Here is a 25,894-nt window from a genome sequence, read left to right on the forward strand (position 1 = left end):
TAATGGTATCATCAGGTGCATAGCAATTGCCATGAATTATCTGAGCCTTTAAGAGGATAAGGTCTAATTAGAAAAGTAGTTTAAAACTTCCTTTCTGCACAATGTTTCTGTATAATGTTGTCATAAGAATCTTAACCACAGATTTTCTCATTTCTATTTGTATAAAATTACAGCAATTAATTATAGTTATGCCATGAGTATTTTTTTCTTTTTATCTCTGTAAATTCTCTTCCTTAAGGAAAGTCTTTTGGTTTGAGAACAAGATTATATGCTCTATAACTGGCTGAAGGTGCCGGGGGAAAACAAACTAAGGCTAAGGACTTGGCTGATCATAGAAAGTGCCTTTTTTTTTTTTAGCTTGGAGGGTTTTTAACTTGATGCACTTACCCATGGGCAGGCATTTGTGTTACTGATATATCCAAGGTGCTCAAGTAGGACACAGGGCTCTCATAGACCTGGGACCTCCTAGATCAGCATCTAAATACTGAGGGCTACCATGAGGCATCCCCAAGGCAGCAGTAGTCAGTGTGAGGAAAACAAAATTGAGTTACAAGTTTTGGCTATTTATATTGACTCAGTTGTGGGAGGGAGCTTTAAATCTAGAGTGTGAAGTGTTGGTGATTAAACAACTTATTCTGCATTTGGTGTGAGAATCTGTTCTTTTTTATGATTCATTTAATTAGAAATATATTTGTAAAAAAGAATTTTTTATTTGCTACCCTAGCAATTAGCATTTTCTATATCAGATATGTGACCTGAGAGGTTCCACTACTATTAATACACATCTACACATATTTTGCTTTTGTATTCTGTTGTTTCAAAAAAAGCACCAAAACGTTGTTAAAAACAGAATGCTTATGACACAGCTGACCTTACTTTCACAGAATCAATTCAGCTTTTAATGTACATCTCATTTCATAAAATACTGATATAAGATAAAATTTAAAGCTTTAAAAAATAGGTTTGTGGACTATGATAATTATGTTGAATAGTGCAGGGAAGTTGTTTTGTGGTAGTAGATGACCCTGACTTTCAGAATAAAGACAAATTATTAGATATCATTGACCTATATATGTAAGAGAGCTGTGTATTAATATTCATCAGATAACTTGTCTAAAGTCAATGTAAAAATACAGTATTACTTCATCAGAAAGCATTTACTGAGAGATTCTAGCTCAGCATTCATTTAATTTGAGCTTCAGGAAAAAGGTCTGTGTAACATGGAGTTCTCTGGATTGATTTATTTATTGCTAGAGTCTCACTGGCTTGGTGCTTTTCCCTTGTGTTCTGGCAATATGGCAAAGCAGAAGCATCTCTTCTGAAACATACAGGATTGGATTATTTTTTTCAAAATTGCATATTCAGTTAGATGTCTAGCAAAAGAAAAAACCTATAATTCTTGATATCTAAAGGAAAATTTTTTATTAGTCATCTGATCTAAGCTTATTTTGGTATTAGTACTTTCTATTCAGCAGTGTCCATTTTTTGTTTAGGTTCTATCACTTTCTGAATTTATTGCTTGACATTAAATCACAGTTATTGAGAGTAACCTTTAAAGTCTTCAGAACTGCATAATCATTCTCTGTTCTCAAAGGTTTTTGTTCTCCTTCATCATATGCCTGGTGTGATTTTGATGTAGCTGGGTTCATAGGGTCCCCCAGGTCACTAATGGAAATGGATAGCACAGAACACAGTGCCAATTCCTCTGAGCCCTAGTTAATGTATTGCTCCCTCTTTGGAAGCTGCACCATTGCTACTTATTTGCATCATGATTGACCTGCCATTTTTATGTCTGCTATGGTATTTTTAACATGCAGTAGCTCTTCAGTCAGCAGCTGGGCAGCCTGGTTTTGTACAGGGACAGACACAGGGTTCCTTTTAACAAATACAGAAAACCTTTCAGCTCCAGTTAAATAAGTTTTACTTATTAACTTCTTTACCTAATCAACCATTTCAAATTATTCTTTATACCTTATCAATAAATCAATAAGTAGACTACTTAGGTTTTGTTTTGAGCTTTTGTTTTTGATTTTCTGGATCTGGAAACTGCACAAAAAGCTTTCTGGTGTTACCCTAGAAAATTAATAGAATACCAGAATAAAAAAAAAATCCCTTTTTTCCCCCCCATCTCTGTTTTCATTAGAGAAAGGCTAGCAGAAAACAGGAAACTAGAATCTTCCATGGTAATTTGTCTCTTAGGGTGTGAAAACCCCTCTTTGAAGAACTGCTGTAGTAAGGAGAAGGTGCTGAAAGAGGGATTGTTCTCACATGAGCACATGGTGGTTGAAAGACCAGTTTTGTAACAGATGCCATGGAAAACAGGCACTGTACTCCCAAGAGATATCAATTCATGTCCTTCCTGTGGTATACATATGTATGTAATCATAACATTCTTCAGGCACTTAAACATGTCAGAGTAACAGTCCTGTGTCTTTTGCAACAATCTTGCTATTGAAGGATGCCTATCAAGTGAAGTGGAGTCAATTATCTCCTTCCTCATCCTTGGTTTTCCTGTGGAGAACTAATTTCTCAGCTTGCCTGTTGGGTTGATACTGCACTCCACAGACTCTGCACAGAAATATTGTGGGACTATTGGGACAAATTATTTCTTGTTCATAAATTTATCTAGGCAATTTATCCTGTTCAGCAAGACATTTAAGAACATTGCCTAATTGAACTTTTGAGATGCTTAAAACTAGTTATGGGCTGAATCAGTATCTCAGTACTTAATTGATACTGAGTATGGCCAATGAGGAATAAAATTTAAATCATCTTATATTGAAAACATCTGGTGATATTCTAGCCACTTCTAGATATCCAATGTTCTCTAGTCCATGTGTACCACTCTATGCTTATTTACTGTCTTGAGGCAGAACACAACTTGCCAAGGGACAGTGAGCCAAAAAGGCCTGTATCTGTACAGTTACTGTAAGCAGAGAGACTTCATTTTTAGCCTAAATCATACTCAGTGCACAGAGACAGCTTTTTTTTTTTCTTTAAGATGATGTTAAATAAAAAAAACTATCTAAATTTAAATGAAGCACTTAAGTGAATGCTTCACATTGCAGTGATTGAGAGCCAGCAATGCTTTTAATAATACGCCCTCATGCTGCTGCCCTCTTGGGATTTGAGGGATTTTCTAATGCACGCCATAATGTGTAATTCATTGGCTACCAGTAGCTGAAGTTCTGAATCTGCCTGTGCCAATGAATAATTTTAATTTCTAAAAATATATGTAAAATATTGTTTTATGTTAATCCCATATATGATAATGGCTTTTGGATAGCAGTATCATAAATCTAACATAAAGCATGAAACTGGGTATGAATTAACATCTAATTTAAAGAAATTAGAGTGAACAGATTAATTTTGAAATACTTGAATGACGTGCTGAGCATGTTTACAAACCTGGAACAAATACACATATGCTTGTGGATCTGTCTGTCTTTTTAGTTACGCACACTGCTACATTTCAAGGTGTTTTTAAAACTCCATCTGGAATTGTACATGTCTGTGTGTGCAGCCATGCAGATATATAGGTCTCTCTGGTATCATAAAGAAATGGCTACAGGATAGATACCACAATTATTATTTATCTGCATTTATAGTTGCCTAGGAAACAATTTTGTAGGATGTTTTGTTTTCTCACTGACAAGTTTCAAATAATGTAATGCTATTCCATGCAGTGCATAAAAACAATAAAAAAACATAATTAAAGCTTCTGTTCACCCAGTTTAGTTGTCAAAATACTTCTGTGAGTTAGACTAAAGGAAAAGGACTTTCAGAAGAACAAGAAGATACTAATTATGTTAAAGGGCAGGCTGAAAAGTTTCACCTTTTCTGTGGACAAGCAAGATAATTTGAAATTTTGTATTTTAAGACACTGGTCGATGCCTCTGGATAACAAAGTGAATACAACAGCATTTTTTTCATAACTTTCAGCAATTCATTTTGGGTGTTTTTATATCAGAAGTTTGTGCTGTGACCAGGAAGTCAAAATTAACCTGAAAAAGAATGGAAAATGCTATTGACTTTTTTTTTCCTCAGACCAGAACTCATTGTGATTAGCTTTTCATGTCTGGTTTGGAATTGCCCTAGAACTGAACCAAAAATCAGGATTTTTCATTTGCTAGATGAGAGAGTACAAGCAGGGAGAAAAACAGTTGTTTCTTAGCTGTGTGCTCATTCAGCAGAGTTGGAGCCTTATTTGGACCTTTCTTCTCTTGAGTTTGCCCAGCAGCCCCATAGCACAAGTAACATAAATCCCTATTTCTCTGCTGTGTTGCTTTGCAGATCCTAGCAGGGACCTGCTCAGGGTGGAGGAGGTGGTTGCCTAAGGTTACCTCTTAACTAAACAACTTCTGGGAAAACAGGGTGATCAGTCTGTGGCAAAGGATTGTGTATTGTGATCATTAACTAGGCACTGTAAGAGATTAGAGGGAATCAACTGCCTAAGCTTCTGCTTCCCAAAGTTTGGGAGTATTTAGATAACCCATATTTATATATTTATAACCCATAGGCATATATGTAATAGCACAGAGAGCAACAACCTTGTCCTCCTTATCATTTTAGTTTCTGTGGCTCTTAGTGCTGGGACTGACTAAATTCCTGTTGTGCTCCAGTGAGACAAAGCCTCCAGCAGCTCAATCACAGCTGCTAGAGAAACTGGGAAAACAAGTAGTGCTCAGCCTCTGACTGTAGGGGATCAGAATATAAGAAAATAAAGATCATGTAAAAAGTAATCTTACCCTTAAGGAGTTGCAGCTGGGCCAATTATCAAAGATTAGGAACAGGCCTGGCTTTAACAGGCCACAGCTGTAACCAATGAGAAGAAGAGTTCTATAAAAGAGTGGGTTGGATGGTTGGGAATGGGACTGGAGTCAGTTGGTTACTTGGTGTAGAAGAAAGAGGCAGTGCTTGGAGGAGCTGTCTATGAGAAACACCAAGGTATGAAACTTTTGTGATGAGGAGACAACAGTATGGAACCCTGCAATAAGATGACAATGGTAAAAATGGCCAACACTGTGACATTGTGTCGGGCTACTGGCCCTTGTCTCGTGATCTTTCTATTTTAAAATACAGTCACTTATATAAATTACCTTGACCCAATTCAAACCAGTTCAGATTTTTTCGTCTCTTATACCAAATCATTGGACTGACCTAAAAGTAAGTCAGAGATCTGTTTCAGTCACAGCAGTGCCTAGATATTAATTGCACTCGACATGTAGTGGTTTGGCTTCTTTCCTGTGACCCTTCATGTGTGATGGGAACCTGTACTGAGCAAGTTACAAGAAGCTGAATACATACTCTGGTGACTGACAAGTCATCCACAAGGATCCTTCTAAGGAGTGTCAAAACAAGCACAGGTAATGCCATTGTAAGTCCAAGTCATAGTACTGACTCCAGTTCAACACACTCTCAAGATCTGCAAAGGAGCTTGAAATATTGTCTTCAAATTACATTAAAAAACAGTTGGAGCTGCTGAATGTTAACTCTTCCATTTCTTGGAGAGTCTCCATTTTTTATGGGGTCTCTAGGCATTAGTGTGAAATTTCTGCTGGTAGTATTTGTACTGTCATTACATAAGGATGAAGTTTTAAGAGTTCGTTAGCTTGTGTTTTGCAATAACTGCTTAATTAATGAAAACAGTGTATACCAAAGAACATCAGATAGTAAAAATAACAGCTGATGAACTTTTCCCTTTAGTCCTCTCACTTTCAAATATTTAGTTTTGCTACGAACTGAGTTTATGTAACAACTTAATTTTGTATTTTTCACAGAAATGTAACCTGGAATAATTTAGCTATCCCAGACACCCACTGTTCCAGAGAGCTAGAAGAAGGTTACCAGTGCCCACCTGGATTTAAATGCATGGACCTTGAAGATCTGGGACTTAGCAGGCAAGAGCTGGGCTACAGTGGCTTTAATGAGATAGGTCTGTCCTACTGGTAAAATCCATTTCAGTATCCATTTAAAACTGTTTTTGAAATGAATGGAACAGATAGTTCATGTCTGTGATGAAAAGACATCAAGTGCAATCAGTGTTCTACTCAAGTAGAGCACATGCCAGAAACAGAAGTTGTGCTGTTTGCTTTGCAGTTATGGTATATTTTTGCATTGCCTGGGATCCCAGGATTTAAATACTTTTAAAACATGTCTTTATAAGGAGTCAACTGTTGATTATCACCAGTATGCAAATGCAATGACTAATTTCTGGTTTTATATTTGATCTATTTTAGAGCATAAAATCCCTTCTGCTTGTCTAATTTTAGTAGTAATTCCTGTGGAAAAAAAATCAGAATTACTTTTATAATTATCTCGTTACTAAGGAGAAGCTGGGACAAAAAATGATATCCTATATCTGTGGCAATCTTAATCCAAACTGTGTAAGTCAGAACATCAGCCAGAAAAATGATTGAGAGTCAGGCAGATTTTGCAATACCGGTCCAATTTGTGTTCTGTGCAAAACACTGCAGTTACCAGGAAAATACAATCTCTGACAGCTGCAATGTGTTGTGCCATCCCCATGAGGAAATGAGTGTAGAACACAAAAGCAGGAAAGGTAGCAAGAGCATGGGCAGCTGTGGTAAGATCCACATCCAAATGGAAAATATGCAGTTACTCTGTCAAAATGTTGCGGTTATTTCACATTTATTGAGCAGACAAAGGTCCAACAGAAGCCTGCCGCTGTAAATTTTCATTTCAGGACAGGTAGGAAAGTACCTTCAAATGACAGAGCATACCCACAGGCTGAGTTCTTTCTGATGCATTGCTTTGACTCTGATAAGGATTTTTTTGTGGTCTTTCCTTTTCCTTCATTTTTCTGGCTTGAGCTCCAGACTGTTATCCTGGCCTCAGCTGAATTGGAAGGTAATGAAAAGGTTTAATGACTGAAATCCAAAAAGGTTTTTTTGAGTATTGAAAGCCTTTGTAGCTGAAATTGCTTCAGCTGGTTCCTGAATAATCAGGTTTCTCGATATACACAATGAGCCACAGAGTTTCAAGCAAGTCTCAGAGTCCTGCTACAAGTACTCTGGGATACCAAATAATTAATGAACAAAACCTGCCATTTTCACTTTCTTTTTCACTTGTGAGAAAGGGAGAAAAACCTGATTTCAGCCAAGCTACCTTCTGTTCCCTCTGCAAGTCAGAAGCGTACCATTTGTTCCAGTACTGTTAAATAGATAACACCATAGATAGTACCAAATCTCCTATAATTTTTTTCTTCTGTAGATCTCAAAGGATAATCCTGTTTTATCTCTCAGTCAGCCTTCAGATTTACTGTCATGCCTGGATGAACATAGGCTGAGTTCACGCTAGAACTGAAAACCATCCACATTCAAGTTCTGTAGTTCCAGGTAGTTTGGGAGGAGAGCATGAGGATAGGGATATTTCCAGAATAATTAGGCCTCAGATTGAATTAGCTCTTCTTATCTTGTTATGAGAAAAGTATTTTTTGGCATTGAAGGATGTTGTTCCAGCTGCCCACCAGGGAAAACTAGTTGCAGTGTCTTAGAAAAGCTTCAGTGGGTAGAAGAGTTGAACGAGAGTGCTTAATAAAGGACACTAGCTTGTTTTTAATGATGGGGGCAGGTTGGCAAAGACAGGTGAAATAGTTTGTCCATGGGTGCCTTCAAAACAAGCTAAAAAAACAGGGCTGAAACTCTGGTCTCCTGAGACACAGTGTTATGTCTTATCAATATTTATTTCTGAGTATTGCATTTTAAAGGTCAGAGATTGCTAATAGACCTAGGAGACCTATAATTGATAAGTTGTTTTTGCCTAGAAATAGGGAACCAGGATATAACACTGTCAGAACAGTAGCCAGAAGTTAAATTGAATATCAATTGAGGGCTGATAACTAAATTTTAAAATACTGGATAAGACATAGAAGCTTTGCCAAAAAGTGTTAAATAAGCTTCCTCAAATTAGGATTGTTATGAACAGGATTGCAACCTGCAAATTCATCAATATTTTATAAATATCCATTTTGTGATGCATCTTTTTGTGTGTGGGTAAGTAATTAAATAAATATTTTCTGTGTAATTATACTACTTTTTTGGTACATTCATTGGTATTTCATTTGCAGATATTATGATACAGCCTGTCCTGTTGGATCCTCAAATCTATCATTACAAAAATCACAAGAGTGTAGCAGTTTGGCAGCAACTGTATAATTAGTAACTCTTAATTTGTGGCATATAAGTACAAGCTATGAATATTTGAATTTGATAATTTCTGGTTTTTTTCTTCTCTTGAAAGTAAAAAGGAGGGATTTTTACTATTTTATTACTGGGTGAAGACCAAACTGTCCTAATCAGATAAAAGTTATCAGAGTTTTAGTGTCGTGAATATGCCAATTAGGTAGCTTTGTACTTCGAAAATACCTTGATTTTGGCCATGCCCTGGTCCCATTTTTATAAGTGGCTTTGACTTTAAAGGGTGAAGGTTGGAAAGATGATAGTGTAAGTCTTGGTACTTATTTATTTAAATAAAATATATTTCTTTTCCAAGTTTTCTATTTTTAATTTTGAGGTGTTCAATTTATCTGTTTTATGTACGTTTCCATGCAAGTATATATGTATTGTTTAAGGAAGAACATAGTTATAGACTACTGATAAATGTGAAGTTATCTTGTCAGAATAATTTAGGCCATCTTCTTCTGATGAGAAGATGACTTCACAGTCCTTCCAGGCAATTTATTGTGTTGCTTCATTGTCTGTCCTCTTAGGAAGATTTTCATAAAGTATAACCTGAATCTTTCTTCTTTATGGAATTTAAGGTCATAATTTCCCACCTTATTCACTACTGGCATAGACAAAGCCTTAAAAAAAAGCTTGTCTGCATCTTTCATTATGCCTTCCATATGGCTCAAAATGCTTCAGTCTTTTACTAGAAGACTTATATTTTGTACCTTAAATTGTTCTTACTCTCCTTCTCTAGACCTTCTCTGGCTGATCCACCACCTAACTGAAATGCAGTACTGTCAGAATACCCCAGCAGAGCCATTATTTTATGTGGTTTTAAACTCTGCTACAATTTCTACATATCAGTGAGATGTTTTCCTTTTTCATGTTTTTCTAATTATTACAGCCCTTGTGTCCTGCTGAAAGACCTGCCATCACTGTTTCCCATCCTTTGTTTATTTATATTTTTTTTAAATGTAAACCCTGGCATTTGTCTCTGTTGAATAGCATACTTACTTTTGTTTTTCTAGACTATTTCTTCAATTTTCAAGATCTTCAGGGGTTTTAATTCTCTCCTCCTCGTTGCTTCCACTGCCTTATAGTTTACTTTTGTCTTTAAACTACATGAGTATAATTTATTTTCAAACAACTTGATCAAGAGTGAAAAAACAAATAGAACCAGACCAAGATTAGACTCAGGAATTTTGTTTGACAATCTTCTTTCTGACAGTTGAAGAGTTGCTGGTAAGGACGCCTAACCATTTGGTTTTGCACCCATCACAGAGTAGTGTCACCTAGCCATATTCCTGTGTGTTGTCATGGTGAGACAATGTTAAAAGCCTTTTAAAATATGTAGTATTTCCTTTCTCTTTACAAAACTTGCCTCTGCATTGGTACAGCATGATACAGGAAGATTTGTGCCATAGGTTCTCAAGCGCCTGCGCCCTTTAATGTACATTAATAACATGAAACTTACACACGATGGTTGTGAAGATCATTTTTCCAACATGGGCCACATCAGCATATATCTACAGCTAATGCCTCTGTCTTTCAATGTACGTATTGCTAGATTGCATGTAGAAGTAAATGAACACCAATTAGTATTGCCAGCTTTGCAGTGTAATCTCTAAGGGTGAGTTACTGAAGTCCAGGCAAGTTCTGTCTGGCAGTACCTCTGGAAAAGTTACAAGCAAAAGTCACAGAGGTCTGTCTCATAACTGTTCATGAAACTGAAGAATTAATGAAATATGAATCAATTAGCAAAGCTCCCAGTACCTCAAATTCTTTGTTTGGGAAGTTCTGAAATGGGAGGAAGGAATAGTAAGGAAAGAATGATACTCCTCTAGAGTAGATGTAGAGTAGATGAGCTGGTTTCAGCTTCATCAGGTTTCACCTGATGGGAGGCTACAGGAAGTTCCTGCTTTCCCATAGTAGATTGCTCATGAACTCAGTAGAAGTCCAAGTACTCTTTCCAACAGTTAGATGCAGTACTTGGCTTCTTAAGTAGCTGTTGTTCTTACACAGTGTGACCCTTAATATAAAATTGAATCTTTTATTCTTCAGGATGTCTGAAAGATTTTTGAATGCTACCTGTTGGGCTGAGTGGAAGTAAGAGAAAGGATATGAATGAAAGGCTTGGCTGGCTGTGTGGATGTGGGTAGCAAAATTACTTGCTATTGTCTCTACCTGTATGGTATTGACAAGCTCTTCTCTTTCTCAGACTTCTTAGATGGTTTTGATTTGGGCTTTTATAAAAGGGTTGATGTTTTCTTCATGTTAGACCAGCTTTGTCTCCCACTGAGAGCATCAGGTACATTCATAGCTAGCCTGTTTCTTCTTTCTGATTTTATTCTCTTCTTCTCTGTTTTTTTCCCTAGCTATGTTTCATTGCAGAGGGTATAGCCAAGAGTGTGACAGTATTATGAAGTGCTTAAAAAAAGTTAAGCTAAATATTGAGAAAAATTACTTTTGTGAACAGACGCTACTAATTGTAAAAATTACTAGTCACATGATTGTATTTGTTTAAGTATTTGCATCTAATATACCTAAAAAGCATAAATATATTTGTTGGATTAAATGAGAGCATACAAGTCTTGGGAATTGGGGGGCGATGACAAATACTTCTGCCTTACATCTCACTGTTTATCTGAATGTGCACCTACCTTTAGTCAATATTTAGCATGGCAGCAATTGCTCTCAGGGCCACACTAAGGGTGCTGGCAGAGCTGTCTGTGTGGATGCTGATTAAAAGGGTGCCTCTTGGATGCAAATATGCCAGAGTCACCCCTGTTGTTGGATTCTGTACCGATTTCCTCCTTACCTGCACTTTCCATGCAGTGCAGTATCTTTTGCATTCAGGTTTTTGTTACATCAACTAGTAATCATTCCATGTGCCTCATGGGTGCAATCATCTGCAATCATCTACAGATGTAGACTTGCAGCACATCAGTGATTTTACCCTTCACATAATTCTGGAGAAGGTTTTTTCATGATTTACAGTGCTACATATTGCTTCAAATAGTCTTAAAAGAAAAAGGAAGTCCTGAATAAAGATACCTAAGGTTTAAAAATATTCCACAAAATAAGCGAGAGAAGTTTTAGGCCATGAGAGATCATTCTGAAAGGCGAAGATTTAATTCTATCCTTATTATCAACCTATCTACCAATTGCTAGGGCCAGTGCTCTATTAAATGAGACTAATTACTTCTTGTACTGGCAAAGAGTGCTTGACAAAGGCTACCATATTAATGGCCATTTTACACAGAGGACATAAACACACATATTTCATTGCAAAGAAAACAAATGTTCATGGTAAGGAGTGCTTCAAAGCCCATATATGAAGCCTGCATCTGTATCAACATCTGTGCCTTACCGCAGAAGTGAATGCTGTTCATTGGCACAGTGAGCCAGCAAAACCATCTGATTTATGGCCTGTAAAACAGCAATAGAGCTTTGGGTCTCAGATATTTCCTGCTTTATTAAAAGGGCTTCTTCCTTCTAATGTGTGACCCAGAAGTTCTATATAAGGGCCTTTTTAAAAGTGGTAACTATATGAAAAAAGTTTGTCACTGTGAAAAATGTCTGCCATGGCTAGATAGAAATACATATATATTTAATTTATAATTTAATATTTGTGAAACAAAACTTCAAAGTAGAGTCAAACTTCATCAATTTGCTTGTAGGTATTGTTTTAATAAAATACTCATGCAATGATCAATATAACCCCTTTTTTTATGCACAAATTGAAATTTTATCTACCAAACATGGCCGTTACTTTGGTTCTCAAGTAGCTCCTATGGAACTACAACTTCTTATAGGATGGGGAAAATACTTGTGCATGTGCAACCCTTTGGCATTGCAAAGGCATTGCTCTTAGTCCGGATGATTGGGTGCATTAGGTCCATTGTTCAGAAGGAAGAAATTAAGATTAAGTTAGTGTGCTGTGAATCTGGATCTGCCACAATCCATTAAGTACATTTTCCATGAGAGATTTTAATGTTTCCAAGAGATTGGGAAACATCCTATCTCTTGGATTAGAATTCAGAATGGACACAGAGTTTGAGTGGTGTGATGTCATAAACACTTAACAAAAATCTGGAGAAGGAGGAAGGATGCTCACACCAGTCTAAAATAAAAGCTGAAAAGTGAGTCTAAATCAGATGCCAAATTAGATACTTCTAGAAACTGCCAGCATTCAGAGCTACAAGTCCATTTGTTTATGTGGGCATCTATATGATTAATTTGGTACAAATTCTTAAAGCTAAAGTAGATGTGAGCCCTGTCTTTCTATAGTAGTGCAGTGGTCAAAGCAAAAGACCTCCATTCTGGAAGGATGCCCTACTAATCTCTGTGCATGGGCTGAGTAGTGCATGGTTCTTTCCTTTTTCCTCTGACTCTGGGGCAGCAGGAATTCCTGCTGCAGGCATCTTAGGAAAGCAAGCAACTGGAGGCTGGTTCTAAAGGGAGTTCTATAAAGACTTTCTCTTTGTCATTCTTCTGTGAAATAACTTCAGATTTGTCTCCATGGACAACCTCACCCCAAGATTGATAAAGCCACCTTTAACATTTAGGAGGCTGAATGTTAACAAGGCATGCCAAGATGAAAGAGAACACTTGAAAATCTGACTTGACTGCTGCCACTGGATGAGGAAAGTGCCCTTCGCTGGTGGCAGAAGCTGACCTTTTAGTTACTCTATCACTATCCACCCACCTGACCCAGCTGGCTTGCCTCTTGGTGGCAGGATTAGCAGCCACTTGGTCTCTCCATGTCCCTTGCATGGACAAGAAGGGCAGGTGGATTATGATTGATTAGTTGTCCTAAGCAACTGACTTCTTTACCAGCTCTGAGGCTTCAACCTTCCTGAAAAGCAGATAATTATGGGTTCATGAGCAGAATAAACTTTATATTAGCATGTTATTTGTTCAAAGTAGGAAATACAGCTGATAGTGAAAAGGATTGCAAGAGCTTTTGTCAGACTCCCCCAATATGTGTCCTTTGTCCCTCCACTGCTCTTTCACGCAATCATGTCTCCTGAATGAACCCAGTGTCACTTTGCACAGACATAGAGGGCCAGAAATGCAGATCAGCATCACCACTGCAGCCCAGATCCCTGGGATCTGAGTCATTTGGTATCTGGGATGATAGAAAGCAGTGAGGGGATGTCATTGTTAGTCAGAGCCTCCATTTAATTGTACTCATTAAAGGCTGAATGGTTGAGCTTTTATGAAATAAGCATTTGTTCAATAGTGATTTCATCAAAACTTTCAGTCAGACTCTTTTAATCTATGGATGATATATATGTTTGATACATGTATTGAGTCTTCACACTTTGTTTATTCTAGCAAGTATATCATAGTATTAAATACTTTTAGAAAAGGGTTTAATTTATTCCACTAATGCAGCTCTTTGATTCAGGTACTTTCATGCACAGTGTCTAGTAAGAAGCTCTCTTTATGACTTCAACCTGTGGAGTTATCGTGTGGTAACATGACAAGTGATAGCGATGTTAATGTGTGAAGGTGTCAGAATGTAATTAGGGAAGCCATTCAAATTGTCTAGTAATGAAACATATTTTCTAAATGTGAGCCAAAATTACTTAAAGCATGCCTCATTAGTCCACTGATTGAGAAACCACTAGAAATCATTATTTCAAAAATGGTGATAGATATTTTTTTTTTTCCATTGGAATTCCTTCCTAGGCCTTGTAGACAGAGAGCAATAGAGCCCTGACACCAGCTGAGGCACTGCTGTGGATGTCTCCACTCAGTGAATTTCACTTTGTTTTTTTACTGCTAATTAACATACATAATTAACATAATCACTCATTCGGGTACTAAGAACTAAGGAAGGCAAACAGTTAACAGACTTATTGCTTTTGAGCAGAAACAAAAATGAAGACTAGGCAAACTTACCTTACCAAAGTGTGCTTAGAGGACACAAATATTCCCAGCCTTGGCAGTGTCCATGGCATATGCCTATGTTGTATTGCAAGGTAAAACAGAGTCTGGTAAACCAATACCTTTTAGACAACAGACAGCAATATTTTTTCCCTTGGCCTATCCCCACATTCTGCAAATTATGTTTTGATCCTATTTCTGCACCTTTTGGATGATAACTGTTAGCAGGAACTTAATAATTAGCTGCATAATTTTCCAAGTGGATCATCAGTTCTGCAGTTTCCACAACTGTGCTATCGTGGGGTGGGATCGTGGTAGTCCACTGCTTCTATGGCAAAGATGTCCCACCTAATGCTTGTCCCTTGACCCCCTTAAATGAATGGTTATGGTTCATTTCTTTATGAATTTCAGCTCAGCTCCAAATAGAGGTGTCTATGTTTTATTCAGATACAGTGCTGTGAGAACATTTGTGCTGCTACATTGGCAAGGCCCAAAGACACTCGTAAGGGGTTGTTGATTCTGCAAAAGTTTTTCTTTATTTGGTGACAGCCCTGTCCTTGTTATAATATTCCATTCCCATTTAGATTTCCATTCTCCATTTAGATTTAGGTTTATTTGAGGTTTCATAAACCTTATAATCACACTAACATGTCTTTAGGCATTTTCCAGGATGACTGGCTAGCAGCATTTTAGAAATGCTGATATCCTCAGTATGGAGATATCTGCTGAGCAGACACTGAGGGATTGGGCCTTATTTACTGACTTCCTTTGGTCATAAACAAATAAATAAATAAATATATATATAGTTTATCTTTTGTAAATCACTTGCTCCTGTAGCCTGGCAGGACAGGGATCACAACCCTCTATTAACTATGTATGTAAGTGATTAACCTTATAGATACTTTAAAAATGCAGTTTTTCTCATTCAATAGTTATGGAAAAGGTTCGTAGAAAGCAGACCAATGCATGTGATTCACTGTTTCTTCCTGCTAAAGATGATATGGTAGTTAACAAACAATGTGGCACTGATAGAAATTTTAAAATGAGTGGCAATTAGCTCTGCTTAGCAAAAATTCTGTGGCACATGGCAAAATTATTATTGCCATAGGACTGAACAGGCCTTTTAAATGGCCTGAATGTTCAGTGGAAAACCAGTGACTTTAACAAAAGGTTGTATCTCAGCTGGTGAGCTTGCATGTCTGAGGTTTTGGTTCTGTATTCTGTGTCTGTTGCCACCTAATGTTGTGAGCTTATACCAGTATTGATTTCTGTGGGAGAAAGAACCATGATATGTGGACAAGAAGGCAGCAGCTGCCCCACTTCCCTGCAGCTGAAGTACCATTATCCTGCCACTCTACAGCACACACTGACTTCTTAAACTGCTTGTACTCTGTGGGTCCACAGACATGACTGATGTGTAAATATTGGCTGTTAGTCATGGTCACAGTGAGCACTTTGTATTTCTGTGTTAGGGATACCTAAACCCACAGAGGATACTAAGACAATACTTCTGATTTTGAACAACAGAAGAAGTGGCCTGAATTAAAAAACAAACAAGCAAAGAAACAACAAACAAAAACAGAACAAAAGCCAAAACAACAAAGAAATCAAAACAAACCCCCACCCCAACACTGAACAACCCCTTTCCTTTAGTATTTGATGTTCCTGAATTTTCTCAGTTAAGCCATTTTAGTTTCCTAGTTAATTAAGACTTTTTAAGCAGTGGATTAGGAAAAAAAAATGCACAAATAATGTCTGTAGAGTTAACTCTTACACTAACAAATGGCATGTGGAAAGTTGTAGAGTTTTGGAAACTAGAGGAATTTGAGCAGCTCTCCAGAATTTTAATTTATTGCCGTGTTAATCCCAAAGTAATTGAGTCTTGCATTAAACCAGGCAATCAGGTGAAACTAATGTGAATAGATTAGTACAGTTGTACTGACAGTCACAGAAAACTTTACTGCTGCTGAGAATCTTCAGTGGAACATTCTTTCCCCTGCCATTTGGGAGTGTTCTGTATTAGTGTTGGTGGCTGAATAGGTGAATCTATAATGGAATAAAATAAATTCCCAGAAAACTTTTATTTTTCTTTTGTTCTCTATTTTATTTGTAATTGTGGACCTTTCCTGCTGGACATCTTTTGCTATTTTGATGTATCATCTGTGTTGTTATGGTATGCTGCACAGAATTTAATCACTCGTCCGATGTCTGGGCTGTGCACTTCTTTCTATCACTCTTTCATTCCCATCTGCTCCTGAGAATGCAGAAAGAGTTTTTGCACTCTGAACTATTTTGGTTAGATTTTATTTTCAAAGTAATTATTGTTGAAGTTTCCTTTATAATATGCCATCTAATAAATACTTGTGTTACAGTGATGGCAAAGATGACAATGTAAAAAAATTATAATTCATACTTGCTGATGTTAGGTGAAAGGTCCACAAACTGTCACTGATCATAAGCTGAAAAAGGTGAAAGAGCAAAATGTGGGAGAAAGACAGACTTATTAGAAGGATATAAGAAACTGGAAGTTGAGGCAGGTCAAATGCAAGTTCTACATCTTGATAGGTTTTTTTGAACTGTAAGCTATATCACCTCAGATGAATTGATGCCTTATTGACATAAAACTTTGTGTAGTGTTTCTGAATTTATCTAAAGTAGCATAGTCTTAAATTCTATACAAGTAAGTTTTCTCCTGAGATTGGTAGAGGATCAAATATTAAAAATTTAAAAAAACAAAACAAAACAAACCCGAAAAAACAAACAAACAAAAAACCAAAACAAACCAAAAAACAATCAAACAAACAAAAAACCACCTCAATGCAGTAGAGCCTTGGAGAGCTCACTTGGAGAGCTGTTGGGTACTTAGTGAACCACTTAAGTATCCCCACCCCTTGCTCCTGCGCTGCATCTCATGAGGACAGACATATGTGCCACAGCATAAGGGTTTGAGGAGGCCTGGATTAGAGCTTGCTGGGAAATGTGGTGCTGCAGACATGGCAGCTGGCTCTGCAGGATCCAGGCTCCCAGAGGGCACCCCTAGCTGGGGACAACCTTTGCACTGCATGCCCTGGAAGCCTTTCAGCCTGCCAGTGCCCACTGCTGTGTGTGAGTTACAGGCAGTGTAAATGCTATTTCCACAGCAACTTTCTCATGGTTACTTTCTACTGCGCCTTCTCTTGCACAGCAAGGCCTCCCAGCATGATTTTATGCTACATGTTCTGTGAAGGCAGAGGAGGAAATTTGCTTTCAAACTACTGCTACAATTTATTTATAATTATTATGGAAAGCATGAGATAAACCACTCAAGTCTATTCTCTTCAGTGACATTTCTTTTTCCCCAGTGCAGAATGCCAACCAAAGGGTCAGATCATTTGAGAGACTAAGTAAAGCATCCAAGGGACATGTGTGCTAGGAATACCATAGTCAAAGAGAAATAAATGCACACTAAGGTAACTTTCTTAATGGGGATTTACTAAGGAAACAAATAAAAAGAGCTGCTTCAAGCAAAACCAACCTCCCAGCCCACCAGTTTTCACTCTTCATGAGAGCTGAAGAAAGGCTTGTGTCAAAGACAATAACTGTTTGTGTGGATAGCTACTCCACAACTCACAATCTGACAAGGAATGAAGAACAATGTGAAAAAATAGAAAGAGGATTTAAAGGTGTGACAAGTATGAGAACAGCCTAGAAAGACAAGGGGTGACTAATTTCAGCCATGCTAAGGAGCAGAAAACTCTTAGCCAACAGACAGAGAATGAAGTCAAGCAATTAGAAACCTGTCATTCCATACCAAGAAAATTAGATCCTATTGGTTTAATTATCAGTCAGTGCCATTAAGACAATGTAGTGCTGCATAATGACAGCTGCAGTTACTGGGAATAGAGGTAATTGTTTTCACAGTGGAAGATTTTTACTTTCAGACAAGAGTTGCAGGATGTGACCGGTTTACAAGCTTTGACCTTCAGCACTTGTGTAATGCATGGGACATGTGGTTTTTTACCTTGTCTCCTGAGATTTCATTATTAGACATCATTTTCATGACGTTGGTGAAAATAAGCAAAACCACCGAGTAAAAATACAAAGTACAATACTCATGCAACATGCCCTCTGTTACTGTAATTAGAACAGTTTACCAAATAATTTTTAAGACCTTTGATTTGATAACACAGGGCCAGCTTCCAGCTTGCCTTTCTCATTTCTGCTGGGGAATAAGGGGAAATAATGCTATTCCAGAAAATCAAATTCACAGATGGCCACTCTAGAGGGGGGAGAACACACAGAGCAGCAGCTTAGGTGTGACTCTCCAGAACATCAGCTTGTCTGTGGTAACTGGCTTCATACATGCTGCTACCCTGTGGCAAATGTGTAATGATATGCTCCTTCTTCATTAAATAGTAAACAGTCTCACTTTATTACTCTGTTACTCAAATATTTAAATATTGAATGGTTGTTTCCCCAAGTGTTTTCTCTATTGTTCTTAGAGACTTTCAGTAGCTACTGTATTCTACGCCATTGTCAATGTCATGGCATTGCCCCGTGAAGAAATTCTTACACAATATCTAGTATGCATTGAGTGGTATTGGAAAAGATCTAGGGTACAAGCTAAAAGAATAGTATAATATTTTGGATCTGCTGTGAAATATTGAAATACTTCTTTAAGAATTGCAATACCATTTACTTACAGTTACTGCCTTTCTCAGAGCAACTGGGAAAGAATAGGAATGACTTGAAAGACCAAAATCTCATCTAAGAACATTAAGTATCTTGTGTATTCCTTACTCTGATCATAAGTTTTGATTGTAAACAAACTGAGAGCTAGATCTTGCAGTACCTAGCAGGTGATCTGACTAATTTTTTTTTAATAAATCTTAAACACATCTTACAAATAGTTACCGCTTCTCTATTACGCTATACTTAGGGCACAGAGTTGGGAAATACATCTTGACTCTTTGCCATCAGGGCATTTTTGTTCCATGAATTGTTTCAATATGCAAATAATTGCTATTTTTCCTAAAATATCTATAGATATTTTCAGTCAACAGACTGCTTAATTGTTCTAGCTGCTTTGGAGGTATTACTAAATATTGAGCAGATTTTAAGACTTTTTGAAGATGTGCAATTCTGTCTCCAGAGAGGGACTGACTGGCCATCTTGGGAAATGTCAACATACATCTCCCATACTACCATGGGAGTACTACTATCAGCCTTCTCCACTCTCATCCAAAAAGTCTTTTCTTCTTTCCTCTTTTATCCTCTGCTTTTCCAACAAATCTGTGCTATTGCCACCTTGCTGTGGAGAGTACCATAATGATCATTACTTTGTCTCATTTCATTGCTGTATCAACCCTCAAGTTAAGCATTGCGGTTCACATCCAAAAATGAGTTAGCCATACAGCAGTATGACCTTTTTCTTTCCAATATGAAGAATATTGCAGTAACTAAGCTCCAAATTTTGTCACTTAATTTACACAGCTACAGTGAACTTGGATGACTTTGAGCTCATTTCCAGCTAAGCTGCATGCATTTTAAATTAATGATACTGAAAGAATTTAAATTATTTCTTGCATAAAATCCAAAAAAGTGAAAACAGTTAGAAAATCTACTGTGAAAAGACTTTGTCAGTCATCATTGAGACAGGGGCATCTAATTGTTAATGGAGCATAGATGCTCCATGGTAATGTGTACAAGATAAAAACTTGAGAAATCTGTTCTATATCTCGCGGAGCTGACTCTACACTTAGTTGATTCATCTTGAAAGAAGTTACCCCGGGGCTGAAAAATTCAAATAAGATATATTAGTCACAACAGGACTTCTGTATGTCTCTTCTGATAAACTGTGGTATTATTTTCTTCTAATTACCTGCCTGTGGCAGGTTTTGCATGGTTTTTTACACTGGTATGTGTACTACTTACAAATCCTTCTGCATTAGCCATTGCTATATTGTACATGTTAATATTTTTCTTACATTTGTTTTACATCTGATGTTTTAGGCATTTTAATTGGAATTTTGAGGTTAAGTGATAATTAATTAAATGTCTACCTGCCTCTCTCTCTGAGGCAAAATGCTTTCGTTTAATTACTGTTTAATCTAGAGCAAAGTCCGTATGCATTTTCTTTCTCCTATTTTCTTTTTTTTTCAGGTAGAATCATAATTCTGTCATTACCTGGATCTTTTCTTTTTGTCCTTATTAGCAAATACAAAACTATGTAGTAATAATGAGGATTCATGGAAGGGTAGTAGTGATGAATGGAAATTGCATCCTTTGAAAAGCATTTAAAAGTTCAACACTCTACCATTATTATACCATAGCCATGAATATGTATTTTACTGACATTCACAAAGCAAGATGGTAAATGCTCTGGAAATAGCTGACTGCAGTCATTTGAGTATTAAGAGAAATTCTGAAGAGATTTTGGACACAGAAGAATATTAATTTTGAATAGTTGCTCTGGGAAGGTTATTGGATTAATTTAATAGATGTCTACATGGTTATTTCAAAATCAGATGAGTCTTTGCAGGCTTTTACCTGGCCATTTTATCCACTGAAGAAGGCTTCTTCTATTGTGTCCTTATTCAAGCTGTAGTTAACCTGTTTTCTACAGCAGTTTCACAGGTGTCTTAAACCTAAGAGAAATAAACTCTTTTAGTTTATACCTGTCTGTTTCTATTCTCTGCTCAAATACTTTACCAGATTGTTCATATATTATGCTTTATGTTATACCAGACAAACAAGTCTCTATTGGCGTGTCTAGTTCCAGATGTTTTCTGATTTCATTCATTCCTTAGAAATGCTATGAAATCCATAACACAGATGCTTTCATAGACTTGTGGACTCTTAAGATCTCCAAGAGCTGTGACCTCTTTTTCTTTTTTTTCCTTCCTTTCTAAACATGTTTGCTTCCTTCAGTCCTTAAGTAGTCTTTCATTTCAGTTAAATATTAGAATTATAAGTAGATTTGACCTGCTATGCTGGCAGCAGCTTTTAAAGTGTTCAAATTGTTAGAGATTCTGCAGTGAACATTTTTGACCAAAGTATAGAGATATTGTTAGTTTTATACGCAATTCATTTTCCACAGACAGACGCGTAACTGCACCTGTGTCCACAGTGTCCTCAGGCACAAGGGGGAAGGTGCAACTCAGGAACTGAGTTTTCACTAGAGAATTTCAATGAACACGTGCTTTTTAACAAAACCAGACACTGTACTAAAGAATTACTTTCCCCAGCCGTGTGCAGTACTTTATTTAATCAGCCACATTGCTGAGTTCTTCCTGCCCAGACCACAGTGTTAATCCTTCCTGCATAACTTCATTAGAAGAATTCCTAGAAATCTTCTCTGTCAGGAAGCTAATGAAAATCAAAATTTATTTTTGTACTATTTTCTACTTGAGGATTCAGACTGTGTTATTTAAAACAACTGGGCTCTATTGAGCTTAGGGTTGGGTTTGGCCTTGTTTTTCGTCTGGTAAGAACCTTGGTGATGCTTTTGTCTACTCCTTCTTGTGACCATAGGGAACTCTATCACATCCATTCTTCTTGAAACTGTGAAGTCCTGACTTAGAAAAAGAGGCAAAACTAGATTAAAAGCTCTTTCAGGACTTCATTTCTCTGATGATTGGAAAATACCTGAATTCAGCCTACCTCAATTTCATGTCTACTTTTTTCAATGCCAGTATTATCCTTTGTCTTTCTTTATGGCCAGAGACAAGTACTTAGTGCTGTTTTGCCCTCTGTGTGTTTTATTTCTTGGGAGGCTGAACTTGGGAACTTCATACTGCCCTAGGTTGTATTCCCACTTGGATATTTGGCCATGTATCTTTCAGATGCATAGTGCTGCTAAGCCATATACTGTGGAAATGTGAACTGTGGAACTGTTTCAGGGGCAGGATTTCCATTAATAAAATCATGTACTTGTCATTGGTCTTTGGTCTGCAAACAGTATCATGTGGCCTGACAGGTGTTTACAGTGCTCAAGCCTTGTCCATTCTAGAGCTGCATGGTTGATATCCATATGTACAGGAGTTGGTTCTGATCTCCACTGACCCCATGAGTCACCCTTGTGACCCTAAAACATAAATCAAGAACATGAGACCTTTCAGTCCAAAATTTCCATGAGCATTGTGTCACATCCCACTGTTGCAGGGATGTGATTTCATAACCCAGTATAGAAGGAATGTATGGCAGGTAGGAATGTCAGCCGCTGGAAGATGCTGAGGATGTGGAGCCTATTTGGAATAGTGCTGAAGGTGTGTGCTGAAGTTGCAGGGATCCAGACATGGTCCAGGCACATTCATCCAAAGACAGGGTCAGGGAGCTGGAGCTACAGTGTTTCACTCCCTGAGTGCCCACAGGAAAGCTACTTTGCAGTAGCCTCAGGCTGTGGTTTGGCATGTGATTGCTTAGGATGATGCAGGGCACATGAATGTGTTAGTGTCACTGAGGGTGGCACAGAATGCTGAACTTATATCAGCTTAATGCCTTTAGGACAGCTTTATGCTGGAAATAGATCTGATGGAAGTCGGGGTGCAGACAGACAATGCCAGTTCAACCTTTCATTACAAAATGAAGTCCTCAAAAAAAAGGGTGATTTTAAGGGGCAGACTTAGCTTATAGCAAATCAGTACTTCATGTCATATGGCTGTGGTGCTTTTAGCACAGTAGTCAGAGCCTTACAGAGTAAATTTATCATTAAATCATGTCCTGCATGGCATTTTATTTATTCCCAGTGTTTTTTACATCTCTTACTTTACAGAAGTTAGAACCACAACCTATGACTCATGAATGCTTCCTTTATGGAAGAAAAATAAAAATGTTTTATTTGCTGAAAAATATGATTTAATCAGTTCAGAAGCAATGTAACTTTGGTCAGCGCCACCACTCCTACAACACTTTCCAGGCAAAACCCTAATGCAAGGTGATTTTTGAACTTTGATCTTAATTTCTTTGTAGTGTCTATGTGCAGCCTAAACAAATACAGATTATTTTATCCATGGTAATATTTTTTTTAATAACTAGTAAAGATAAGATGCTGCACTGGCTTTAGAGAATTCTTTATTGCTTTCTCCAATTCTCTAATTGGAGAAAATTAGTATGAACCTAAAAAAGTTATCTGTTTGAAGGTCAAGCTCGTTGCCAGGCCACTCCAGGACTGAGTCGCCTGTTCCTATCTTATTTCTTATAGATGCCTAGCTGATGTGTTCTTAAAAAGCTCCAAGGAGACAAACTCTCAATTATTCCAGTGCTTTCTATTGTCTGCTAGCAGTTGTTTCTTCTCAATTACAGTTATCCCTGATTCGAGCACGCGAATCCTGCTAACAGCATTTAGTTGGTACTTTTGCAAGCTTCTTAGGAAAATAACTAGAAAGGGTTTTAGTGCCAGGGTGCCAGAGATCTGCCTGATGGTCAGTTTTAGAAGCAGATATTTCTTTGAGGTTCTCCTGTTGCATTTATCTTCATTTAGGAAGCCCATTTCCGAGAGGTTGTAGAATTAATGGGTCTGAAAACAGTTGTGCTTTTTTGTCATGACTGCATCTCATAGTATTAATCTCTGGGGTTTTTTTTTATGTGGCAGGCAATTTAATAAGTGTTTTGTAAACACCATGTTGATAAAATATACCTTTTTCCCAGCATCTTTTATGTTTTGTGGGGACTTAAATGGTAGAATCTCAGAACCATAAATTTAACTCTGTTTCTACCAAAGGATTGATAGATTCTTCTTTTCCTTCAAGCCTTTAGGCCAGGGTTGAAAATTTTTAATTTGTGACCTTCCATGTCTCAAAGAATCTGACTATATCCAGCTATCTGAACATAAGCTCACATGCCTGACTTTGGGCAGTGTGATTTAAAAATTTGGAACATAATTTTCTTCTCCAAAATGTTACAGAAATATACTGGCAGAACTTAATAAACAAGGATCAGGATTTGTTTCTTGTTAGGAAAAATATAGGGCCATAAGGTAACAACACAAAATTTCTACCCAAGCCATGGTAGGATTTGCAGACACATTGCTGAGGATAACAACATGTTTATTATGTCCAGCAGTAAATTTCCTTATGTGTGCTTTTAGAGGTGCCTTTGACTTCAGTGAAGGGAGTGGATAGACTTACAAGATTTTCTTTTTTTAATTGAAGAGTAGACAAAGAGGTAGTCCCTGTGAAGTAAATGGCATGCAGAAAATCAACCTTGATTTTGTGCATAGCACTTGTTTGCACCTTCAGATCTAAAAGCTCTGATTTTATTTCACCCACTGAAAATAATTTTCATATGGAAGATGAGATCTCTTTAGCTCATCCTTTGATAAAAGATTGCTCCAAGTAGGTCTGGTGTGTATTTCTTGAGAAACTGCTTCAATGAGCAATGCCAAAACTTATTTTTTCATACACAGCCCTTTTTTTCAAATCACGTGTTGTTCATATGTCTCAGTACAAAATGCCACATTTTCCACTTTAGCAAAAAGCTTTGAAGAAAAAAATACGTTAAATATCATTGGTCTGTAGAAAATTAATGCAGCTTTGAGTCAAAGCACCGAGCTGACACACACCTACTCAAAGAATAAACATCTTTGCAGGTAAACTTGATGCTGAGAAAAAAAGAAAAAGGCCTATCTGAGAAAAAAACCCCCACACTAATTTGACAGTGAGAAATCCCAGAAATTTCTGTTATGGGTGTGTGGGATTATTTTCAGTAGTGCATAAAGATCAGAAAGAAGTTCTGCAGAAGCAGATAATACAGAAAACAAGGTTTAAACAGAGTATATTAAAACTTTGGAAATTCTCTCTCCCAAGAAATACCTGGCAGTTTATACAGCTTTTCTTGCCAAAGGTTTTGATTTTCATCTCCTATTAAACCTGCCAGCTGCTTTAGTCCATTAGTGCTAGTTTTCCAAGAATTCTTTTGATATTCAGTAGATCTCTGGTCATGCAAATACTTTCTTTAAGACAGTCCAGAATAAAAGAAGTCAGATGTTACAAGAATTAGTTTTCTTTCCAATTTAGTATTTTGTTTTCTGAAGGAAAGGAAAAAAAAGTTTTTGCTGACATCCATGTATGGTTTTGGGTTTTTTACTAAAAAACAAAAAAGAAAACCAGTTTTTTTCTCTTTTGACACCCAGCTCTTGTAAAATCAGAAATCTTTAAGATTGTTTCATCTTAGACATTGATTGTGTCACTGCTTGAGGAGAGTCTCAGAGTCCCTAACTTAATACAGCCATCTCTGAAACAGGATAATATGCTTATCTCATAAAGGTGCTGTGGGATTCAGTGTGCTATTGGCTCACTAAACCACTTGTCTGTATCTCCACACTATTTCTAACTCCATGTATTAGGATAGTGGGCAAACCAGTCCCTCACATCAACAAAGTAGATGAATTATTTTCCTTTTAGTGGCATGTAAAGGCACCAGGGAGTAGTTAATAATAAATAAACAAGTCATTGAATGAGTTTCATTTGGGTTTTCTTGAAACAGTCAATCATAGACCTCCTTCCTTCCATTTAGGAGGGGAATTTATTGTCTCTTCAGTTGAATTAGTCTGTTAGGATGCATTTGACACTGTGTATTTGCTGCTGTTATTCAGATGTGTGGAGGCTAATGAGATTTCTAACATGTATCGGTTTTCATAATGTCTACTTAACCAGCTTTACTGTCTGTTATTTTTTCTTAGAGAAATGCATTGATCTAAGTGCTCTTACTGTCTTATGTTCATTGAATGCTCAGCAGGTCTTGTTAGTTGGGATTTTCTACTGCTGCCCTTTGGTGAAACTTTTATACATGAATAAAATCTTGTTCAGATGTGCACTACAGCTGAAGCAAAT

General features: G+C 37.2%; 1 protein-coding gene across 3 annotated transcripts in view; it reads left to right on the forward strand.

Moving 5' to 3' along the window:
• NALCN (sodium leak channel, non-selective) overlaps positions 1-25,894 on the forward strand; it is a 224,441-nt gene that overhangs the window by 46,389 nt on the left and 152,158 nt on the right. For 2 of the 3 annotated variants that reach the window (XM_064712115.1, XM_064712124.1), the window contains exon 7: positions 5,781-5,935. In XM_064712115.1, the coding sequence (XP_064568185.1) occupies positions 5,781-5,935 (155 nt within the window). Of the gene's footprint in view, positions 1-5,780; positions 5,936-25,894 lie in introns of those variants that run through there. The other variant, XM_064712131.1, reaches the window with a different exon arrangement.

Source organism: Zonotrichia leucophrys, chromosome 1, assembly GCF_028769735.1.
Source record: "Zonotrichia leucophrys gambelii isolate GWCS_2022_RI chromosome 1, RI_Zleu_2.0, whole genome shotgun sequence".
NCBI lineage: Eukaryota > Metazoa > Chordata > Aves > Passeriformes > Passerellidae > Zonotrichia > Zonotrichia leucophrys.